The sequence below is a fragment of the Gymnodraco acuticeps genome, unplaced genomic scaffold (genome assembly GCF_902827175.1).
Source record: "Gymnodraco acuticeps unplaced genomic scaffold, fGymAcu1.1, whole genome shotgun sequence".
NCBI classification, from domain to species: domain Eukaryota; kingdom Metazoa; phylum Chordata; class Actinopteri; order Perciformes; family Bathydraconidae; genus Gymnodraco; species Gymnodraco acuticeps.
Window position 1 is genome coordinate 7,403,184 of NW_022990590.1, and position 25,287 is coordinate 7,428,470.

General features: G+C 40.4%; 1 protein-coding gene across 1 annotated transcript in view; it reads left to right on the plus strand.

The window, feature by feature from the left end:
- The window catches only part of LOC117554238 (kinesin-like protein KIF26B), a 31,536-nt gene extending 10,786 nt beyond the window's left edge, over window positions 1–20,750 (plus strand). Inside the window, exons 6-15 of the mRNA XM_034228561.1 lie at window positions 810–1,019; window positions 1,416–1,509; window positions 3,577–3,848; window positions 4,655–4,832; window positions 4,998–5,136; window positions 5,395–5,554; window positions 5,730–8,865; window positions 10,218–10,387; window positions 17,333–17,483; window positions 20,509–20,750. Of these exons, the coding sequence (XP_034084452.1) occupies window positions 810–1,019; window positions 1,416–1,509; window positions 3,577–3,848; window positions 4,655–4,832; window positions 4,998–5,136; window positions 5,395–5,554; window positions 5,730–8,865; window positions 10,218–10,387; window positions 17,333–17,483; window positions 20,509–20,750 (4,752 nt within the window). The remainder of the gene's footprint in view (window positions 1–809; window positions 1,020–1,415; window positions 1,510–3,576; window positions 3,849–4,654; window positions 4,833–4,997; window positions 5,137–5,394; window positions 5,555–5,729; window positions 8,866–10,217; window positions 10,388–17,332; window positions 17,484–20,508) is intronic.
- The last annotated feature ends 4,537 nt before the right edge of the window (window positions 20,751–25,287 follow it).

A 25,287-nucleotide genomic window follows, 5' to 3' on the forward strand; every position in this document is an offset into this window, starting at 1 on the left:
AAGAGTGACATGCACAATCTTAGCTGAACCATTCTGTTTACATACATGTTGCTATGCAGCAGCAGAGCACCGACTCACTCCTTGCATTTAATAAATAATGGAATTTTCTTTTTAAGGTGTCTCAGAGTAGTTTAAAATGTAAAGCCCTTCCCCATAAGCTATATATATGTATACAGTTTGTATACAAGGGTAAGTGAAAAAGTTGTGTTTACTCAACACTTTGTAAAAGACATTTAATCTTTCAGCCTGCATGCTCCCTAGCTAACTCAGAAATAGCTGAGTGCACTATTTTGCTAATAGTTAGCTAGTAACAAGAAAGCATTGTTTTTGTTCGACTGGAACATTTCAACACATTTTTCTTCACATAATACTCTTATTCTGGTGTAATGCCATTGTTCCATCATCTAAATATGCTGAAATGTTCCTTTGGGCTAAAAGCCTAAACACATGCTCTGCCTGCAACAAACAATAGCACGTGGCTAATTATTATTAGCCAATTGGTTAACCCTAACCCCGATCAAGATGTTATCCTAACCCTAACCACTCCCACTGCTCATGCCAAACTAAGAAACCCAACTAATTATGGCAACCAGTAATAACCAATCAGAAGCCAAGTAGGATGTGTCATGACTTTGTGTTGCTATCATTCTGCAACGGCTAATAATAAGCCACATTTCATAGCATTTCATCGATAGTTGTTGATATATTCTGACAGTACCAAAGTGGTAGAGCAACACATTTAGATATTTAGACATTCAACCGGAGTATACTGTAACGTTCAACATGCTTCGATCTCTTGTGGTGTACAGGTCAAAGTTGTGCTGAGGGTGAGCCCAACGCTGTCAGAGAGCCAAGGCCGACCACCTGTTCTCTGGATTGACCCATCCAAAAAAAGAGTCACCATAATGGAACCAGTGAGCAAAAGCCAGCTACACGCTTCAATGACACTTGGCAGAGATGGCAACAATCTTCTGAAGACCTTCAACTTTGAGGCAGCATATCCTCAAGAGTCAAGCCAGGTTTGTTTTCTCATCCTTATTACTAATTAAAATCGGCTATCTATTTAGGCTTCAAAATATTGATTTATATTGACAGATAATGTGATAGTGTGCCATTTGCCTGCTGCATTCTGTGTTTTCGGTGTACATTTTCTCCTCTGTACACTACACCACGGTTGGTTTGCTCTCTTTGTCTAATGACCTGAAAACTGATAGGGCCTGGATAGCCACCACAATTACACAGTCCATCAATTAAATTCAACCTTCTCCAAGCCCTTCTTACAGTATACAGTATTTGAGCCCAAGAGAATCTACAGAATCAGTATGCATCTTAGTTATTTCGTTTCATTGGATGTTCTATTTCAGTGCGGAAAATGAATCATAAGATGCTTGCTGTTCTTTGTTCTCTGTTACTAGGCCGAGGTCTGTGCGGGCGCCTTGGCTGATGTCATCCGCTGTGTGCTCAGCGGCAACGATGGATGTGTTCTGGGTTTGGGATGTGCTGATGTGGGTGAGTAATCGGTCGCTGTGAGAGGGCATGGGTTACAATCTTATGATGAGAGTGGGACGCTTTTATCTGTTCTAAGGGGCCGTACTTCCCCTCCACCCCTCCTCCATCATCTCCGTCCCATTCCTCCTATCATTCACTCTTTCCTTATCACTTAAACTCATTGTCTCCATTAACTCTATCTGTCCTCTTATCAATCTTGATTCACCTGTCCGGCTTTCTTGGTCTTAGCTAATTTGTCTACACTAGTGACAGAAAACTGTAGTCATTTATCTTTTCACCTGTTCTATTGTAAATAAAAGCCCATTCATCAATTATACAACACATGCTTTTTTGAAAGCTTCCCATTTTGCCTTATAGACATTTTGCTTTACAAAAAGACACAAATATTTAATTGTGTTTTGCTGAAGCGCTGAGCTCAGTGGGGACTGTAAAAATGAATGTACTGTAATATGTTGCTATTAGAGAGATTGAACCCTGCACTTAGCATTGGTGAAGGGGTTTAATAGATTTGTGGCAAGCGTAACACACACACACACACACACACACACACACACACACACACACACACACACACACACACACACACACACACACACACACACACACACACACACACACACACACACACACACACACACACACACACACACACACACACACACACACACACACACACACACACTCACACACACAGGGTAAGGACAGGGTCTCCTTGGAGCTGCTTTTTTCACATGAAGCCACTCTCCGTAAATCTGATTGAATTAGTTGGCCAATACAAACTACATGTGGCCCTCAGCCAAGGGAATATCAATCTCCTCCACAGCATACTATTCTCTCTGAATAAGGGCAGGGAGCTTAGACTTTAATTGGAAAAGCCAATTCTCTTATCCTTATTCAATTAAAGTTTGAATAAGACAAGAGATGTCCATACAGGCTCATAACTCAAAGCTAATGTGGGGCAAAAGTGCACTTGGAGATAGAGTATGGCATAATTCTGAATCAAATCTGAAAGTGTTTTTGGGTGTGTTTCTGTAAATTTGATCCATATTTATAAGTGCATTTTGAGAGCTTATTTATGTTTCTTCATTTGTGAGTTTCATTTTCACAGGCAACTTTAGCATGTATTTGCTTTGGACTGTATAGCTGTGGACTAGTGTGCAAGTGCATCCATAGTTCTAAATATTTGTAACCATGTACTTATCTAGAAAGTATTCGTAGTGTGGGTAATATTTTCTCATACCGAATTTGCATGCGCTTCTCTCCTTGTCATTAGAACTTTTGGACTGTGACACATAATCTTGCCAGCCGCTTCTTTTGTTTTTGATAAGTTCACCAGGTTTCAGCCAGTGATATGCAATTCAACCTGAAATAAATTGTTAGCTAATATTACTCACCCAAGTTGCCCTCTCTGAAAAACTGAAACTGGTGGTGATCTTAGCTAAATGCTGATGTTAGCTAAATGCTAAGATGCTAACATCTCCATGAGCAACTAACAAGCTTACAGTGACAATGCTCAAACACTAATATTTAGTATAGGTGTGTTGTGAATTTTCTCCATCGTAGCTTAGCATCTTGACATGCTATTTACTAATTAGCACAGTACTGCAGGGTAGTATGTCACTGGTTGGGCAGTTTGCGCTATTAAGATATACACCAAAACATTTGACAAAAATAAATGTTGACCAGTTGACGTTTCTAGATAGAAAGGTCACGTTTTTAAATTGGGGGGGGGGCTATGTTTATCTATAGAACATTTCATGGCAATCTATTCAATATTTTAATATGGATATAATCAAAGATATAGATATTTCACTCTAAACCCGAAGAAAATAACCCACATGGTGCAAGACGAGAAGTGATGAGAGTTTTTAGGACTAGAGATATTTAGGTTTGAACCAAAATAGTGAACTTTCTGGCAGATTTGGGGTATCATATTAGAACAAGAAAAGCTGTTCTTAAAGTATATAATGTATGCGTTGATGGGGTGCTCATGTGTTTGAAGGTTAGCATTTGTATGTATGTGTACATTGTGCATATTGCATGCATTCATATGTTTGCTCTGCTCAGGCTCCTGGTCCAGCATGGTGGGGAATGGTGAGAGCATTGAGAAGCTTGGGGTTATTCCCTGTGCCATCTCCTGGCTCTACAGTGCCATAGAGCGGCGTAGGGAGAAGACCTGGACCGACCTGACTGTATCTGTGTCTGCTATTGAGCTCTGCTGCGGAGAGGAGGACACACTGAGGGATCTGCTAGGGGAGGTCGTCCCCTCACAAGGCAGTGTCCACAACAGCCCAAAAGCCCATGTTAAACTCCAAGAGGACCCTGTCTATGGGATCCAGGTAGAAGTAAAACATGTTTTTTATTAAGAAATAGGGGGCTTGTTAAAAGAGCTGCTTCTTCGGCTTTGTCTCTCTGCACAAGCACAAAAGGGTCCTTTGACCTAAATCGTTGGTGTACTCAACCTTAAAACCAAAATAAAGTTTAAAAAAACAAGTTATTGTTATTGGTATGATAATGTACAGTCTAAAAGCAATCTTTGGAAACAATTAAAAGCCTGTCCCAAATCTGGAAACCAGTGAGCCGAGGCCGTGTTCTTTGATGCTGACATCTTATTGGCTCTGCTCTAGTGGCAATGGTTCTAAGCCTCAATAATTCCGGCACAAACAAGTGTTATTTCACAGTTGTTTTAACAGCTGTGAACAAGAGAATGAGCCAATATTAATAGGGTACTTTTATTGTCCACAAATCAAATGAAGTAGGAGGTGTAGGTCATATTATACATACTGTAGAGAAGACTCCTCTACGTACATTTTAAGCTTTGACTACATAGGATTAGAGTTAATGATTATTTAAGTAGTCAATTTGGGCAATGGTCTCCACTGTGAGAAGAAAATATATATGTATTTAGTAAAGCCTATTAGATTAAATAACAAATTAGGTCTGATGCATTATGGTTGAGTAGCTGTTTCCACCCTCATAATGCTGTTTGCCAATTGCAAGCCATCACCTCTAGTGTAGGCATTATATATATTATATCTAATTATTAATTGAATACTAAGAAAATGAATTGCATACATGGATTTTCTTTATTGAGCAGTTCATGAGAAGATTCCACATCAGATTGTATCCTCTCTTCTCTCTATAGCTTCGTAACCACAACCGGGTGAAGGCCCCCACTGCTGAGCGGGCTGCTTCCCTCCTGGATGCTGCCATTGCAGCACGTCGCCACAATGACTTCATAACGTACCTGTCCCACAGCTCCATAATGTTCTTCACTCTCCACATCCAGCCCCCACGTACAGAAAGCAGCACAATTGGCAAAGGTTGTTATGAATTATTTAATTACTAGGGCGACTTGTCTCTGGTGAATTTTTTGTTTCGCTATTATCATTTTTAACAGTAAAGCCTAGATTTAATGCAGTTTCATATATATCTTATAATTCATGTTTGAAGCTTTTTGAATAATCTCTCTACTCTACCATCCTCAGGTTCTCGTGGCCCCACTAAGTTGACCATGATAGATGTGTGTAGTGGCATAAGGGGCATGAGCAAGAATAAACCTCCATATTCGGAACTTGGCCCTATTGTCTTGTCTCTACTAAGTGGACATAAAACCAACCCCAGCAAGTAAGAACGTCAAACTATAATTGCTGTAAACACGTTGGTAGAATAAACTGCCTTGCTGAAGTTGAGCTTTTGGTGTTCGTCTTCTTATTTTGTTAATCAGCTTTTTGCCTGTTAACCGATTTTATACTGGCCAAATACTTGTGCTACAATATCAAATACACCAGAGTTAGAAAATGTACATATTTTGCTGCTTAGGAGTTTTAAATGACAGATTCATCAATTTAGTAACATCTGGACGTTTGCACTGTTTCTGCATAGGGCCACTAAGTTGACTATGCTCCTTCAAGAGGCATTGGGCCGTGTAAATTGCCACACCACAGTGATCGCTCAGGTGGATGATTCACTGGCACACCTTCAAGAGACCCTGTCCACAATTCAGCTGGCTTCTCGCATCCGCAAGACGCAAAAGAGAACGAAGGTACTGTACATTTTCTGTAAGGTTTACCATTTCACCAGCTTTTTATGGCTCAAACTGTTGGAGATCTTTTTGTAAAGGATGTTTTTTCCAATACACGCCAATGCTTTGTTTATTGATTTATGTTTTCCATATTCCTGTTCTCGAACTAACTCCGCAATCCATCTTTCTCCAACAGCAGTCCACTTCTTGTTCTCCTAGCGGGAGGAGTTTGACTAAAGAAAAGAGAGGCACTACGTCTTTGTCCCTGCGGGCGTTCCATTCCACCGAAGAGGTAGATGTGGACTCCCCTCCTTTCCGTTTGCGTGGTGAGCTGGACGAGCTCTCCAGTAGTGACCAGTCCTGCGACACAGTCATCCAAATAGACTCAGAGGGCTTGGTCCATTCCAAAGCACCCTTAAGACTGGCACAACATGAGTGTGTGCCCATCATACCCTCTTTGCATCCTAACAAGGCTGACATGGATGACCCAGAGTTCACTGCTCTGCTCCAGGAGCTTCTGAGAATTCCTCAGCTGCAAGGAGAGAAGAAGAATGAGGAAACTGTTCAAGTGGGTATTGAGGTGAAGAAGCCAGTAGGGGACTGTTTCAAATGTGATACATTTGCTGAACTTCAAGAGCGCTTGGGCTGTATTGACGGACGTGAGGCAACAATGGATGTGCTAAAGTCTTCCTCAAAAGGCCCTTCTGCCAACAATGTCTCAGCTAAATCACAACCGCAGAAAGAAACAGGGAAAGAAACTGACACAAAATCATTAGTGCCAACACAGACATTGATGAATCAGGGGTTTGCCTGCTGTCAGACCTCTGCTGGAGAAAAGCAACCAGATGGTGCTTTCCCAGGAGATAGTTTCCAAAGAGAGGATTCAGGCCTGTATGACTGTGAAGAGTGCAGTGGAACCAGTTCCAGCGAGGAACTGCTGAATCAAACTCTCAGTCTTAACATGACCTCTCGATCTGAGCTGCCTAAAACTGGAAAGTCAGATGACAAGTGCTCTTGTCAGGACTTAAATAAGGATGCTCAGGGAATGGTGGGAAGTTCCCCTGTACTTCAGCAGACAAGTACAAATGAGAGTCCTAAAGCTTCTGATTATTTCAAGCCAGGCAAAAGGACCTCACCAGTTGGAAAAAGTTCCCCTTTATCTCCTCCCTCCTCCTACTCTTCTTCACTCTCCTTGGCAACAAGTGTTATAATTGGTGATGCCTTACCTAAACGCCCTGCAGAAGACGTTAAAGAAATGAAGGCCACCATCACAGTAACTGTTCAACAGCCGCTGGACCTAACGGGTCAAGATGAACTTGTCTTCTCTATGGTGGAGGAGGTGACCATCAGTGGAGCATTGGACAGAGGGAGGACAGGTGGAAACATTATTTGTATCAGAGACACCGCCCGATCACAGCCACATGAGCAAAGCTCTCAACCAATCAGGATAATCAGCAATATCACTGAGGAAACTCTACCTACAGGTTGCTCTAATACAAACAAAAGCTCTGTGTCTCAATCTGTACCTTCAGAGGCTAGCACTGACATGGCCCAGTATCACTTCAGAAAGGAAAAGAGGGTCTTGCCTTCATTTATAAATCCCATGCTGATTGATAAAGACATGGATTGTGGATTGCATGGTGCGAGACAAAAAGAAAGTCCACATTTTACGGGAGCCAAGCCACATTCTGACCTCAGAGGAAATAATGGCAAATGTCGAGAAGATGGGAAGACTCTTGAGAAGAGGAGTGGGGCTTTTGCTTCTGATACACATGCCAAAAGGTCTGACAAAGTATGTGACTCACATTTGAGCCAAAGTCCTTTTGACCTAATGTGCTTGGAAGATTCAGCTTTCTGCGATGAAACAGCAGAAAACAAAATGTGTGGAAAGAGACCAAGGCATTCAGACAAAAAACACCCCATAGACAGGGACCATGTTTACTCCACTAACACTCCAAAGGGCTCAGAGGGGGGAGAAATCGGTTCCATTCGTGTTGGGAATGCCCCTAAGAGAATTGGTGTTCCACCTGGTTGCCAGGAAACCGCCTCTGCCTCCTTTAAAACAGGTAGTTTGCCTAGAGGCTGGCAAAATGCCATCCACCAGGACAGTTACTATGGTTTTCACATGGCAGACAACCACAGAGACCCAAGGGGGGTGACATCATCCACCCCTTGTAGCCCAAGAGTAACTCTGGAGAGGAGGCAGGGCAGACAGCACTCCCCAGCGAACCACAGCACTTATCTCTGCTCTCCTCGGAAATATGGAGCAGACTACAAACAACATGCAAGTAGAGCTCCCACAAAGAGTGTTGAATCTTTGTTCGAGACCTCAAATCTAAAAATGAAACATGATAACATGGGTTGGAGGCCAAAGTCACCCACTGAAGAAAGTAGCAGGCTGTTTAGTGCCAAACTGGAGCAGCTGGCCACAAGGACTAATTCCCTTGAAAGAATCCCAAGAGACTTCCCAACTCTAGAAAGAAGCAGTCGTAACAGCTCCATGAGCTCTAAGGGGAGCTCCAAGGGAAGTGTTGAAGGGGCTCGAAAGGGAGGTTATAAAGGAAATAATGAGGGGGATTGTACTCTACCAAGGGCTAGCAGGAGCCCCAGGAAGAATCCTCGGACTGACCATGGTCATTATTTCTTTCCTTCTGAAAAGCCTGCATCTCAATCTGCTAGACATACCCATTCCAAACTCTCTGCTGTGGGGAAACTGAAGATGTCCAGCCCAAAAGTCCGTCGACAGTCCGCCCCAAGCACCAAGAACCTCAGTCTCCCACATAAAGGCCTGCAGGCGTCCATCAACCGCAGCGCCAGTCTTTCTCCAGACAGTAAAACTGTTAGTTTTGAGCGGTCTTCCTCCTTTGTCTCCTCTCCCCCTCCAATGTCTTTTCACTCACTAAGTCGCACTCCAAGCCAGAGCTCCACATGCTCGTCCACAAAATCTGCCATCCAGGGATACGTCAATGGCCGGATCTCAGACTTCTTTAAAGGAAGGGCCCCCAGTCCCACTTTAGGAGGACTGGACCAGCTGACCGCACTTCCCTCGCCATACTGCCAGGTGACTGCTCCCCGCACGCCAGATCACATGAGTGGGCACGCGAGCGACACCACCAGTGTGTTGAGTGGAGATTTGCCACCAGCTATGGGGAAGACGTCCCTGAATTTTTCTAACAGGAACAGTATGGTGAGCAGTGGATATGGTAGCATGCTGAGGGACAGTGAAGCCACAGGCAGCAATATGTCAAACAGAGATTCTGTCAGCAACAGGAGCAGCTCGCTCCTCAGTGTGTCTCGAAGCAGCCGAGCATCTCGGAGGAGAGGCAACACAGGTAAAACATCTGGAATAGATGGCCTTAAATGAACTGAACAGGATGACTTTCTCTTCTGGAAAGATCAGAACTTCATCCAAGTGTCGAGTCTCGTCATATGTTGTTGGTCTTACATGGTAGTTTTGCATGAGTGGTCTCAAAATGACCATTTTAGATTGATTTTTATATTATCATGCTCTTAATGCAACCACTTATTTCTATTTATTTCAGTAAAGGAAGATAACTGACTGTAGATATTTGAATGTATGTTTTTACTTGTGTCAATTGTTTATTACTGTTTCATTGTATTGATGTTTGAAGATTGCAATGTCCCAATGCTGCATTGGCACATTCAAACCCATTCAATTAAATGCAATACTAAAACTACCTTATGGTTCTTATGGATATCTTAATCCAGCTCAGTAAAGGCTTTTGCATAAACCCACCTTACCATTTTGTTCACTAAACATGATGTAGTACACACTTTTCAAACCAATAGCCTCACTATTTTCAAAAATGTTCATTCCACATCAACTTGTTTTTTTATAATAACACATAACTAATTAATGTGACATTAATTGGAGATGACAGACATCTGTAGAATGCACTCATTAAGAGCCAAATCATGTAGGAGGTCACATCATTAATATATGAACCAGCGACGGCACTTACTGGCAGCACAAGTGCAGAAAATGAAGAGTGTTTGTCTGGTACAGTAAATCATAAAGGAATGTGTGTATACTAACAATATTGTAATTATACACTGAAGAAATGTATAATATAATTCGAGCATATGATATTAAATTTCTTAAACATATTTTACTGCTTATCGGGTTATCAATTTTGGTCTGTGCTTAATTTCTTCAAGTAATCAACTCATCTTCATTCTGATAAAATCTGTTTCCATAGCATTTGAGTAACACACATTCTTAATGTGTTAGGATCCGAATGACACAAATCATAAATTATATTTTCCTGTACTTCCAACTGAGACAATTGCAAAGGATTAACACAATTGTGTCTGCTGCTGCACTGGCAAGCTGCATTTGCCCTCAGGCACATGGCCAGGGTATTGAAGGCCATTTAGGGACACCAGCCTTCATTAATCATTACACATCTGCTGTTACTGTGTGCTGTGAGGCTTTTAGAGTGGAATGATAGTTGACAGTAGGCTACTAACGGCCTGGCTCATAAATAGTATATTTGTTGTATTCAATGGCGGACAACCTAAATTATCTAAAACACCATCCTACCTAAAATATACTTTGGTTAGGTTTTTTTATTTTATTTAGAATAACTTAATGGTTTTACTGTTTAAGTGCAGTAGAAAGGAAAACAGGTTGAGATACAGCATCTCACTCTACCTCACCTAGGTACTCATCAGCGTCGCGTTTCCCATGATGCACCTCTGCCCCTAAACGCTCGGCTAGCAGTCTGCATTCTGGCTTGGTGGCTCGGGGAATCCCCAGAGGCCTACGAGATCAAGGTCTATGAGATCGACAATCTGCAGAGGATGCAGAACAGAGCAGGTGCTGACAAACAGGTGCTTGGTTCATTTTGATTTTCAGGAGGTTAAAGGACTTTTTTTTTTTTTTAAATGACCTTTATTAACCTCTTTTGGGCGCCCAAATAGAATACAAACCTTATGCTGCGTTCACACCGGACGCGATGCGATGTTTGGGGGCGGACGCGATTACATGTAAAGTCAATGCAGAGACGCGGACAGACGCAAATTCGCTACTACGGCGAGCATGAAGCGGTTGATGCGAATGCCGCGGCGCGATTGAGGCGATTGAAGGGGGCCGCGACAAACGCTCCAGTTCTATTTTTTCAACTCGAGCGTCAAATTCGCGTGACGCAATCTTGCAGGTAGCCAATCAGCGGTGAGGATCTCAGCCTGCCGTCACTGAACCAAAAACCAAAACATCAGCCGTTAGCTGTTAGCACTCAAAAGTTAAACATGTAGGTGTGAGATGGGGTAAGTTGAGCCATTTTTTAGTTATGCTGTCCTCTACGCAAGGAGAGAAATGACACATAGTAAAAATGAAAACACACACCTATAATTCAGGATGTCTCCTACATGTATCAATGGTAATGATAAGAATTAATATTTGATCAAGAGCAGTGAAAATATTAATTCTAAAGAAAAAGTGGTCTTGTGGCTCAACTTGCCCCCGGGTCAGGAGGTTAAAGGACATAAGTTGATCCAGGTCAGGGGGTAAATTGAACCACTGTTCAAACCTGGGCATACCTCTTCAAACCTGGGCATACCTAAACAAGATCTTAAAGGTAACTATAAACAATAAATAACAAACCAAATATAAGTTTAGTTTTTGTAATTGATGATTTTTTTTAACATGTTAAAAGGAAAAGTAATCATACAAATGGTGATACAATTTCATACATCTTCCCAATCAAACACAGGGTAATTCAACTTTAAATATAGCCTACAATGAGCACTTATTATCAACTTGGCCTACTTTCATTCATTTCTCCATTGAAAAACTGGGTCAACTTACCCCAAGACCCATGGTTCACTTTACCCCATAGCCAACCATTTTAGAAAAAATAGCCTAGCATTAAAATTCAGTCATCTTTAGCTTAATGATTGGGACATGGTTAATACGCTGCCAAAACACATCAACATCTACAATATATATGTTTAAACCTGGATACTTTTTTTTTTGACATGACAGCCGATATAGCTGACCTCTAGAAACATTTACGTTGAAGCAAAGACAAAACACGTTTTTTTGTAAAAATGTTTACTTACCAGACCACAATGAGCATCTCTTTTTCACAGGCAATGGGTGGAGATTGCATAATTTCTTGGTCACGTGATTACAACTATAAGGCGTTGCCTGGTTTACAGGGGGTGGTTCAATTCCACTGGCTCAACTTATCCCCTTCTCCCCACAAACCACAGACTGTCTGTGGCATGGTCGAATACAGTCGCTGGTTTATTCATATCTGTAGGCCGTTGTTGTGAGTGTGGACGGAGCATATTACAACGTTAGCTTAGCCTGATCGATCCGATCTCCATTCAGAAAACACGCATTTTAAAAGGTTTTTTCGCCTGCCGTCTTATCTGCAGACTTGTCAAAGCATTAATTCATGGTTTTTACTAACCGGTATCAGTATGTTTTTACTTCGGCATCATTTTTGAAAGGTGTATTACAATTAAATAACGGTAAAATATGTTCATTTTGTTGTAGTTGTAGCCATAGTAGCCATAGTAAACACTAGATGACTCACCCGCGCTGCTGGCCATGGAGACCGACGTTGCCGACATGGCGGCCATCTGCCACAGCGCAGCTCGCTCATTCATAACATTATGTCTATGGTGCACTATTGAAATAACCGTAGATTGCTCAATTTTCAACTAATTTTCAAAACGGTTTGGTTTGTTATAAACATCAAAGATGTACTTATGATACTGCATACTTATAATTATAATCATGGACTTTTTTTTTCAACACTTCTTGTGTCTCCTGTATCATAGCCATGCTAAAAACGTTTATAGTAAACCAAACGTTTGTAAATCAGTCAAGATTTCAGCGAGTTAAGAGTGTTTTTGTGCAGATCACTCACCTTACAACAGCTACCGTAGTTGTGGACTGTGGCAAGATGGCGACTGGTGAGCTACGCTGGCGACTCCCCCTTGAGCCATCTAGCCTTTATACCTATGGTTGTAGTCCCCTAGCCAGTGCGTCTTGTTTGAATGATGCGAGTAAACACAGCTGACAGCTGCGGTGAAACTCGAGCGTTTAGAGCGATGCGATAAGGAGAGCGAAGCGAATATTTGCATCGCGTCCGGTGTTGAACGCAGCATTAGAATAAAAGTCAACAAAAACATCTTGTGGCAGCTGGGTTCTGATGCCAATGGAAATCTAGCACCCTGTACACCATGAGTTTTAGTTTTTCTAGCCTGTATACTTTTGAACTATTATTTAAATAGCTGCAAATGTTGAGAGCTAAATCTATTTTTCATTTATAAGGATTTCAAAGGGATTTAGATTAAAGAGGCTCTTTTATTCTTTTGTGAGTTTCTCTCTTTCCTGTAATGGAACAATCCATAATCGTACAGGAGCGACGTTTGGTCAGGGTCCCGTGGCGTGCAGTTGTGACGCCCCTAGGCTCCTTCAGCTTCATAAAGGGACGCAAATAGCTTTCAACTGATTGCAATGTATTACCATCTGCGGCGGGATTTGACGCTCATGGAAGCACGGCATTCGTTTGTGTCGGCTGCCCTTAAAGGCAATGTGAGCGTCCATTCCCATTGGATAACAGAGAATTGTACACCCGGAAGTAAGTATTCCCCTTACTGTCGATTGATTTTACAGTGATATCTGCACTACTCATCGACTAAAAAACACCAGATTATCCTTGTTAATTACACAACATTGATTGGTTTAAATTGTGTGCAATGCTTTTGTATTTTTCCCCTTCGATCGGAGAAACAAATATTTTTTCGGGTAGGTAAAGGATGGCAGAAGACACTGGTTCGGCTGCATTAAATATATTACACATCTGTCGTAGTTCTTTTTTTTATTTATCTACAGAGATCGGGCTCAGAATAGACAGGACACTATTCTTTTACCGTTTTGAATTTCACAATAAAGTTAGTAGTAATATTTTGTTTGATATTATTGTTTTTTATTAACTACTAGACCGCTGGGTCATGTTAAAGACCATCTTTTCTGTGTTGCTGTGGGTTTTTTCCATCGCTTTTGTGTTTACAAACATCAAAACAATAACTAACATATATCCGTCGTAACCTAAACCAGAAACAGCAGTATATTTTATTCAGTTAACACTGTAAACTTTGACAGCTTGTTTAACCCAAACCACCTACTGGTTAAAGCATGTTAAAACAAGTTGGAGTCCGTCAGGACCGAGGGTCGGAGCAGCTAATTTGCTTTAGAGAATATTACACCGGGAAGTAAGTATTCTCTCCGCTTCGCTTGGACACAAACCCCGTGATAGTCCTCAAACTCTGTGATTGGAGAGTGTGCTCCGAGGGTTACGTTCGAGCGTCGAACAGCACTTGAAATGGGGGATGGAACCACGGCAGACTGTCCAAAACTGGATTTGAAACGGGTCCACCGCGTCCCCCCCTCCCCCACCCCGTCCCCAGAACTACCACATGCTGGCTATTGTGTTCGCAACATGTTCTCTATCTATGGCACGTCTCTACTGGGAGTTTGTAGTTTTAAAAGACGTTTTCGTATTTCCCATAATAGGAAGTTTGCCAGTATTAAACTGTGTAACATCCCTGGAGGTTTAGGGGATAGGAAAACACTCACATTTAAAACATATAATTAATAAATGGGATGAAAATTGCTTGTGCCCATAATGGGCAGCATTAATATATATACCCACATGCCAGCTAAGGTCAGAAGAGCTTTATTTAACAGCTGGTCTTATATTTGTGACCCCCTCCTGTTGTTAATTGATAACATAACATTACATTAATTGATAAGCCCTGAAAACATGCACTTGTCAAGGTTCAGAGGCAAATTTAACAAATATGGCAGTAGCCATCGATCAGCTTAAGATAAGATATACTTTATTGATCCCAAGTTGGAAACATTTGCGTTACATCAGCATGTGTAACAGTTGTAAATATGCAGTGGGTGTGTATTTACATCATTTAGTATAATCACACAAATTCTGTGTTTTATATTTAACAATTCTGTGTTCTTTATTTATTGATTGTTCAATACCTGACAAGGCCGGAGATTAAATATCTACATACATTTTATAAGAGTATCATACATATGTATAATATCAGTTAAAATAAGTGCTTCAACATAGTTAACATTGCTGGAGGTATGCACAAATATTGATAGATGTCTTGTAATTGCACTGTTGAGGAACCTGCGACCCAAGTTTTTTCATTCAATGCATAACTACACCGTTTGTGAATATGATATCAATAATCCTTAGAAAATCTTGAAATCTTGAAAGGGATGTGCAAAATAGTCATTATATACAGTCTTTAATTAACTATTAGTAGAGAATAACGAGTAATGAATATACTTTATAGGGATCCTATTAATATCTAATAATAAAAATAATGAATTTCAATAACATGCTTAACCACTAGGTGTCCCTTTTATATCAGCTGTGCACCTTTGTGATGTAAATACAGCCTATCTACCAATTGGGATCAAATATAAAAGTCAGCCAAATTAGTGTTGATACTGCAAGGAGACGTATTGTGTGAAAGAAGAAATGTTAAGATGTTGTTTATTGCTGATATATTTATGATCCACGTGCACGTTTTTCAGTGTTGGCGGCAGTTTCTCATGTTTGTCTAGAAGTCTTCTCATCAGGGCTCTATAAATAGAGAACTACGGCAGATATGTAATATTTAATGCAGCCGAACCGTGTATTACAATGCCATTATGTGATGACTTCCAAAGAGAAAAGCAAGCACACTCGGAATAAAGTGTTATTTTTTTTATGTTTTCGGTCTGTTTCCGGTATTTGTTAATGACGATGTGCTGTGAGATGTGAGACTGAAATTGCACAGGGGAAAATAACGTATCTTTAGATGTGGATTTTGTTAAACTAATACGTTTGCGCTGTGGACCAACACTATACATTGACGGGGAAGGGGGTAGCAATAAAGATAACACCATTAAACAGTTACACAACATAACAGAAATAATATCGATGGCAGCGTCCCTAGCAACCACCTTGGTAACAATGAAAACGTTCTATGGACGCAATTTCCTGAAGTAATCTTCGTAATAACTAGCAAACTAAAGATCATGTACATCCACTGCACACATAATCTGAAATAACAACTCATATTTCTCGCATCAAATGACATCAAAACGCATTTTAATGGCCAAACTAACTTTAAAATAGGCATTTTCCACCGAGAATAAAACGAAGTTCGGCCATGTTTTTTCTCTTTTCTGCAGGGAGAAAATTGAAGATCACGTGACATAGACCAGCCATTGGAGATGAATGGTGAAAAAAAACGGGGTTTGTCAAAACAGAGCACATGGTTGTAGTCCTAAACGATAGCTGGGTTATGGGTAGTGTAGTGTCTTCTGCCATCCTTTACTCCAAAAAATATTTGTTTTCTCCGAATCGAAGGGGAAAAATACAAAAGCATTGCACACAATTTAAACAAATCAATGTTGTGTAATTAACAAGGATAATCTGGTGTTTTTTAGTCGATGAGTAGTGCAGATATCACTGTAAAATCAATCGACAGTAAGGGGAATACTTACTTCCGGTGTGGTCAATTCTCCGTGATCCCAATGGGAATGGACGCTCACATTGCCTTTAAGGGCAGCGGACACAAACAAATGCCGTGCTTCCATGAGCGTCAAATCCCGCCGCAGAATACATGCAATCAGTTGAAAGCTATTTGCGTCCCTTATATGAGCTGATGAGCCTTAGGAGCGTCACAACACTGCAGCGGCCACGGGACTCCTGACCAAACTCGCTCCTGGACGATTATGGAGTGGAGAGTGTGTTGACAATTCCTGTGTTCCCTCCAGAGGGAGTTTCTGCTGCTGCTATATTGAATAATTATTGTTGTGAATCGGAGACCAGATTGCAAAGCCATTAAATATTGCCTTACAGAGCTATAGAAGTGTTGCATGTTCTGTGTGTTCAGCCTGAAGCAGACAATGAAATGCATTGCTTTGCTTTATAAAATCATAAATGGGCTACCAGGGTTAGGGTTGGTAATAGGTTAGATATTGTATGTTGCTGAAAAATGGCAAGAACAATGCATTGACCCTGGCTAGGCTAAGGTTTGATATCAGGTTCAACCTCCCATTTGTGTTTAAAATGTGGTACATGCACTGACGTAATGTCCCCATGACGAGAGGTCTGGCCTCATGGGACTATATTCCCCGCCTCACCCCGTCTCAAGGACAGCACATTTGATACAATTTTAATGACCACATGGGGGAAATGGGTCAATGCTGCTGCAAAGAACAAAGAGGCACACTGGTAGAAAAAAATAGATTTAAAAAGAATAATTAAATAGCAAATCATTATTTGATAGTATTTTTCTCATGGCATTATTGGGGGGAAACATTAGGGAAAAACCGTGCTGTATAATAATAGCAATGGTGTTGTAGTACTTCAGTGCTCCATTAGTCATATTTAGAAGGTTTTTTTTCATCCCCCATTAAAATGTGTATGTACTGACCTTTGAAAAGGCCATTTACATGTATAATACAGTATAATCACAGAGTAATTTTATTTAGAAGCTTACAGTGCTGTCTCACTCCCTAGAGGTGTCCACCCTGCACTAACATGGTGTTTATGAGTGTGTGGAGAGAGAGAGTGGGGGGTGCTGTTATTTATTCAACCACGAAAATACAGCCTGTGTGTGTGCCTGGAGGATTCAACCAAACACCCAGAACAGCAGTAGCAAAATGCAAGCTATTCACATAATGTTATAGGCAATACGAACATGAATACAGTTTGTGAAATGTGTTTGTGTTTCCAGGGGCCTGCATGCTTCAGTGCCAAGCTGAAGTTTTTGGAGCACCGTCAGCAGAGGATCTCCGAGGTGCGAGCCAAATACAACACCCTGAGGAGAGAGCTGGAGGGGGCCAAACACAACCTCATGCTGGAGCCCGCAAAGTGGAACCAAGAATGTTAGTGAAATCAATCTGTATTTAAAGGTAGGGTAAGAATGGAGAAACCAGCTCGAGTGCGTTAGAATTTGAAAGTACACAACCGAAAAAAATCTGCTCCTTCCTTCAGACTTCCTTACAGAGCCCCTCCTCCAACACACACGAACGTGCACATGACCAATGAGGGCACGAGATAAATTTGTGCACGAGATGGTGGAAGGCTGACAGGCCATCCAGTTATCCTCGGCCCGGGGCTTTTTACAGCGCCACGGCTTCCACAGATTAAATATTTGTATGTATTTATTGTCAAAGCATTTAATGTATTCATTGCTATCGGGATGTTAAGAGCATTGGAATATAACAAAAAGTGTTTCTGAAGTGAATTACCTATACCTATAGATTAACCCTCCTATTGTCTTCGTTTTCCCCCCTTACTTTGGTGTTCGCGGTCAAATTTGACCGGTCCTTTTTAACTGCTATACATTAACACAACAACCAATAATCATCACCAAATGTCATTTAACACCCTTTCAAACTGTAAATATTGTATCAGACTACTGGTATAGCCTACATGAAAAACTGCAGTAAATATACAAAGAATAGACACTGAACATGTATTGTGTGTGCCAGGTGTGATCCATGTGGGGGGATGGGCACATAAGAGCGGGAAATGCGTCAAATTGTTCTGTGCGTGTGTGTGCGTGTGCAAGTGTTTGTGAGTGCCAGGTGTGATTCACACGGGGGGATTGGGCACATAAGAGGGGGGGGAACGGGAACACATCTAGAGTATAGTGTGTGCGTGGGTGTTTGTGTGTGTGTTTTATCTGATCCGGATAATTCCTTTTCTTTATGGCGGTCATTTTTGACCGGGAACACCATGGGTGTTACAAAGTTGACTAAATCATCCAAAATTCAATGAAAGTGGTGATCAGCAATTGTATATGTTCAAATATCTACTGTGAAGGATATCATGAAGTCTTAATGCAATCGAATGTAAAACAAAAAGTTATGAAAGTAGTAAATCGGTCAGATTTGACCCGAAGACAACAGGAGGGTTAATAAACAGCATAAGCATGCAAAATAATGTTTTCAACATCACAATAACTCAAAAGCTTAGCTGAGGAAGATCATTTTACAAATCTATATCAATTAGGGTTGCAAATTATTATAATTGTTACTAATTATTTATTTGCTCAATGATCAATGAATTATGACATGGTATAGCATCTTTAAATAGTTTATTGAGTCTAAAACCAAAGATAGTGAATAAACCATCAATTAGCATGTATAATAAAAGCAGCAGCACCCACTATGGAGCAACTGGGATCAGAATGAATACATTGACTGGAAAAATTACTGAAATTATGAATACATCATTTTTTTGGAACTTAGAGCACCAGAAGCAAAGCACCTAGGGTTCCATAATATTGAGAAAAGGCAGAATTATACGCAGCAGATTTCTCCAACAAAAGAAAAGAAAAGGTTGTTAAATGGCACTGCAAGTGAGAGGGTAAATGTGTATTTTTAAATTGAAATAACTCTCCCTTCCAGTGAAAACACAGAAGTTGTAGCATGCTACAACTTCACTTTAATATATCCCAGTGGCGAACCGTGGCTATCACAACTGGACCTACACCCCCCCCCGCCGCCCCCTTCCGCGGCATTATAATGTCCGTCTTTTCACTGAATTGTCGTTTTGAAAAGGGTACTCACAACAATTCGCAACAACTTCATATTCACCTGTTGCACTTGTCATTTCAACTTTATAAACAATAAAATGGCATGAATTGCTTCTTCGCATAGATCCTCTGCCTCAAGCCAGTTAACTAGCGGGCCTTCTAGAATACCCTGGAACCGAGGGGAACTCTGAAAGAATACGCCCATTGGCTACAAATCAATATATGATTGGTTGATCAAACTGTCAGTCCAAACGTACGCTCTCATTCAGTACAACGGCCAGGGCATTCGATCAAGGATGTAGAATACCTTGGTTGAAGGATATTCTACCCAGAGACCCAGAACAAGATCTGATTGGTTGCTTTCTTTTCTAACACAAAACCACTGAAATGCGTAGTGCATGGTCCGAGAAGGACAAACAAATCAACGTAACACTGTAATATTACAGATCAACAACACAGATACGATTCTCATTTATTCATTTATACATTTTTATTTATATAATTAAATCGATTTTTTGTTTGTTTTATCTGAGTGTTCCAGGGTATTCTCTGAATACCTTGAAGGCCTTGACGGTTCGCCACTGATATATCCATGTTTCTAGCTTAAAACAATATGTTTGTGTCACTTAAAAATTACTAGTAAATAGAACTCAATTGATAAGATTATACTTTAACTTAAAACATTTAAGTTATGGTACTCAAAAATGTCAATGTAATCGGTTTCAACAAAACGTTTGAGTTCTATTAACTTGTCGGGTTTTACAGTGCATGATGGCATTTCAACAGGGGGCAGCAGTCTGCCATTACATATAACAGCAGTTGCTCCAAGTGACTCAATTAGAATACTGAATGTCATTAGGATGAACATTAGTCGCCCTTAGCTTAGCCTTGTTGACTTGACTGTCATGCGGTTCATTTATATCTTATATTTGTGTAATATATGATATAATAATCTCAAATCCTCTGGAAAAATCCCATTCCTTTTGGTTGAGCGGCCACTTGCAATGCTAACTTCCGGGTCGGCTGACAATATTACGTCATCACTGAACCACTCTATTACACTGAAAAAACTGAAACGTTGACTTTAATTAAATGTATTATGTCAACAAATTCCACTTGATTGAATTAGATGAGTTGAAAGCAATAATATTAAGTTGAACCTATTTAAAGTTAATATTAGTGCTTTCAACTAACCCAATACAATTATGTTGACATTACATTGAATTAAAGTCAACGGTTCAGTTTTTTCAATGTACCACTAATTGTAATATTGTATATCACACCTTATATCATTTTACCATAAACAATGCTGCAGTTACATACATTCTCCTTTAACCTTGTCATAATGTTGTCACAATACCACACAGTAATGATCTCACCTCATGTCCCTCCAGTGGACCTGTGGCAGACCTTCGACGTGGACTCCCTGGAGCACCTGGAGGCCCTCGAGGTGGTGACGGCCCGCCTGGAGGACAGACTCAACCTCTGCAAGGCCAACGTCATGATGGTCACCTGCTTCGATGCCGGCACCAGGAGACGACATAAGAGGCGACGACGAAAAGTGCCTGAGCAGAGAGCCTTAAAGGGAATCAAACCAGAAACTCAGTGAGGATTGGTAAAGGAGGGGGTAACATCTCCATACCATAATGTTTTATACAACTGACTTCATATGACTGACTCAAAATCTGCCACAAACATCAACTAAATGTACACTTTGTTATTCTACATGACCTTAATGTCCCTTAATAATATCTAACCTGCCTTCTCGGGTGGTCAAAGGTCAGAGCCAGTGGCAGGAATTATTGCTGCTATAATGCAATTAATGCAACTACTCTTTCTGACTCCTTTTGGGATCTCAACAAAATGTTGGATCCTTACATTTGATTCCTATTTTGATACCCGTCATTAATCACACTGCTGTTTGAAATACCCTTATATCATGTGTTATTGCTACTGAATTTATATATTTGTTTGCATTGTGCAGTATATTTAAAGGCAGACTATACCCACAAAATCACCAATTGTATATCAATATCTCAACTATTCTTACATTGAATTCATGAAAAAGAAATGTGGGCATTTACCAACAGCCAAACTATATCAGAACATTCATTTACAAACACACAATTCAACAAGCATCGAAGTCCCATTCTTACGGTAGTACCCTCAATACTTCCAAAACAAAACAGTAGCCGAAACAGTGTTTTAAAAAGTACAAAAAAAATGCAACGTTTTCTTCAAGAACTCAGTGAGTAAATGTGCACAGATTGTCTTTTTAATGATTCAATATTCCTTTAAAGCAAACAGTTCTACTCAGCAGCATTTAATTCTAAAGACATTTCAGTCTAGCTAAAGGGCAATCAGTGTGACGTTTACATTCCTGGCAAATAATCTGCTGAGTATTCAGATCATAAATCATTAAAGGTGTAGAGCCTGAGCAGAGTCCTTAAAGCTTGACAGAACACTTCATATCGGATAAATCCATAGAGATACTTTTGTGCAGGGTTGACCAATTAGCATTTTGGTAGCTTGTTTTGCAATTTGTCAATAGTCAGATTTCAATCCTTTTAAGCAATTCCTATTAGGTTTGCTTCTTATCCAGAGTATTTGAACATGCATCAGTCAAATGTTGGAGATCTTTGTGTGGACTGAGAAAACATATCACTACATTAACTTTACTGTGATATCATTATTTGTAGTATCTTATATGATCAAAATGTGGTTGACCACTTGAAGAAGTCTCAGACTAATGGACTGATCATTCCACCTTAACATTTGTATTTCATATTTGTGATTAAGAGGAAGTGTGGCCATTGTGTATACAGATGTTGGCACTGAATACGACTCTGAAATGTATGTTTGTATAAATGTAAGGTTAAGAGTGCCGTTTTTCTGCAAGCTGTGGAAAAAGTGACTGAGTCTGAAGTGATGAAAAAAGCTTTGCCAACAGTAACACCATTGTGAATTTTTCAGTGTGTTCGAGGGTTGAGTGGCTTTTGATCAATAAACTAGCTGGTACACATTAGGAAATGATTGGAGGCTGAATAAAAAATGTGGATTCTGCTACCAGACTAATGGAAGGGTAATTATATTAAAGGGATAACGTCACCGTGTCTGAAGAGCGCTGTGAAGTCATTGGGCCAACAAGAGAGGACGGACTGAAGCAAAGACCGGATAATGCGCTCTCATCCTAGATCGATGAATTTCACCGTACGGGGAAGACACACACACACACTGTTTTGTAAAACTTACTATTCAGCATGTTGTGCGTCACTGTAAATAAATGAAAGCTTTCTGTTATGGTCCTGTGTTTGTAGACAAACTAATTTTTGAGTATTAAACTATGTTTCCAGTTCCTGCTTGTGCATCCATCCTATTTGTTGTTGTTGTTGTTGTTTGTGATAATTCATTTATTGGACAATGTGTGTAAGATCACAGACAGTGTTGGGAAATTCATCTTATTCTGGAGTGGGATCTATATAAGGGACTTAAAGCTGGTATCTCTGTATGGGGCATATATTTTGATTCTTCTTCTTTAATCAGTTTTTGCAGATTGAAATAGGGCAATAAATGTCTCGCATATTGTGTTTATGTTTGTGTATTTGTGTTACTATAGTTTTAAGGCCAGGCAAAAGGGGCAAGCAATTGGATCCTTATAAAGAGGCCCTACCTGAATTTCCCCTTGGGGATAAAATAAAGGTTAATCTACTTCTTCTTATATGCTTTTTGGGGGTTTTCCCTTTCCTGTAATGTGTGTAATAGGTTTGTGTGCATGTAAATGGTCTGCAAAGGCTAAAATCCCAAATTTCTCTAGCGCACACTCTCCCCACAAAATACAATATGAACCTGAAAATTAGCACAATTTATCCTCTTGACATTTTCAATTTCCAGAGTAAAGTCAAAATGTTGAGAATACAGTTGAAATGTAACTCAGGTCAAGATATTGGTTAATAAAGTTGAATACCATTTCTATCGATAAACAACTAGCAGCGTTAGCGCTTATATTGAAGGTATTACTCTCTTAACATTTTGACTTTGCCATCGACATTTCAAATTTACATTATATGTTGTATTCTTGGAGTAGCCTGCGACTTATGACAGTCATTGCTAAAACATTGCTCTGGCCAGTGGCGGTTCTAGACCAATTTGACTGGGGGGGCCAGGTTGGGGTCAGTTATTTTCTGAGAGGGGCACAATATATGCAGGACGAAAAAGACAAAGACAGTATGAAGTAATTGCGCATAAGAAAACAATGCAAAACAGTTATTGGTACACATATTTATTTCAGATACTTATAGTTACAGTTTTTACGCTCTAATGGGTCCGACTAGAATGACAAATAACGTTAGTTCCGCCTATTCCGTCAGCCATCCTGGCTATGGCTATTGTGCATACGACAATAAAGCCTTTGACTCTTGGATCTTATCCCTGACATTTCAACCTTATCTTGAAATGTAAAAATGTTTTCCCCTTTAATGTTATACCCCATGACTGGCCCTATACTCTGCTGTGAAGTGTACAGGAGAGAGAAAGTAAAACAAATCATTCTGTTGTGATGCGATGCAACATTGTGGCATAAACACAGTTTATGCCATCCGGAGCGAGTGAAAAGGTAATGGGAGCAAGAAGAGTTGAGCCCTAAAGCAGCACAATTACAGCCCATTACAGAGAGACACACACACACACACACACACACACACACACACACACACACACACAGCACACACACACACACCACACACACACACACACACACACACAACCACACCACACACACACACACAAACACACACACACACACACACACACACACATATATATACAGTTCTGTGTGTGTGTGTGTGTGTGCGTGTGTGTTTGTCTGTGTATGTATGTTCATGCAGATTTAGAAAAGAGAGGAATGGGATTAACCTCTGGAGTAAGGGTATTTTCTCGATTTTTAGATGTTTTCTTAAATCACCTTTTAAATGTATTTCTTCTAACATGGCACATGTGTTCAATATCAAAATGTTCGGACAATCTCTGGTATTGCTATATATGCAAATTACTCACCTTAGAGCACTGTTTGATGAGATAAGTAGCTCAAAAGCTTAAAATTTGACATCCGATTTTTGGAAAATCTTCAAACCTTTGTGAAAACACAAATTTAACTCATGTGATCGAATTGTTTTGGTGTTTTAGATTAGGTTACCAAGTCTTAGGATCACAAAAGCAGTGAAATATTTGAATTACACTGTATATAAATGTGTTATTCATGTCTAAAATGAAAAAATTAAATTCGAATTTTGAGTAAAATAGGTGTTATCACTCTACTTTCACCACACAGGGACTGAGATACATCAGGACTGAATAATGACTTCATATTACATACCAAGGTTCATGTGATGTGTACAAATACAAATTGAGCATTCAAACCTTTTTTTCAACCAACTATTTATTATAAATATGTTTTTTTCAACCAACTATTTATAAAATATAAGAAACTGGAAAATCTAACTATTTACAATATTGAACCATCAGAACTTTCAACCAAACTATTCATTATAAATGTCAAGACAGTGTCAAGGTCTTTGTCTGTCTTCCAAGACAGGGGTCTGGCTGCTGTGAAGATGGGGGTGATTGTGCATGGGCTGCTGTGTAGGTGGGTGTGTACAAGTGCTATACGAGACCTCCACGAGACCTCCTTGCTGGCTGGGGTGAAGGTGATGGCTGTGGTGGAGCCTTTGTGCTGAGGTGTATCTTGACCTGGTGGCAGCCGCAGATGGAGGTGGAGGCAGCTGTAGTGATGCTGGTCTGCTGGTCCTTGGTGGTGAAGGCTCTGGTGAAGGCCCTTGAGCCACGGTAGATCTTGACCTGGGGGCCGGCACAGATGGATGTTCTGGCTGCTGGATAAACGCCGCCTGTGGGCCACTAGGCCCAGACAGCTGTGAAACCTCTCTGTAAAACAAATTAAAATGTAGGACAATAATTACAACTAATTTCATTGAAATAAAGTTCAAGTAAAATGTTGCTCAAGCACAAATAACAATGCACACATAAAAAAAGTTTGGGAGGTTGGAGAAGGAACATGCACACACACACACACACACACACCACACCCACACACACACACACCACACACACACCACACACACACACACACACAC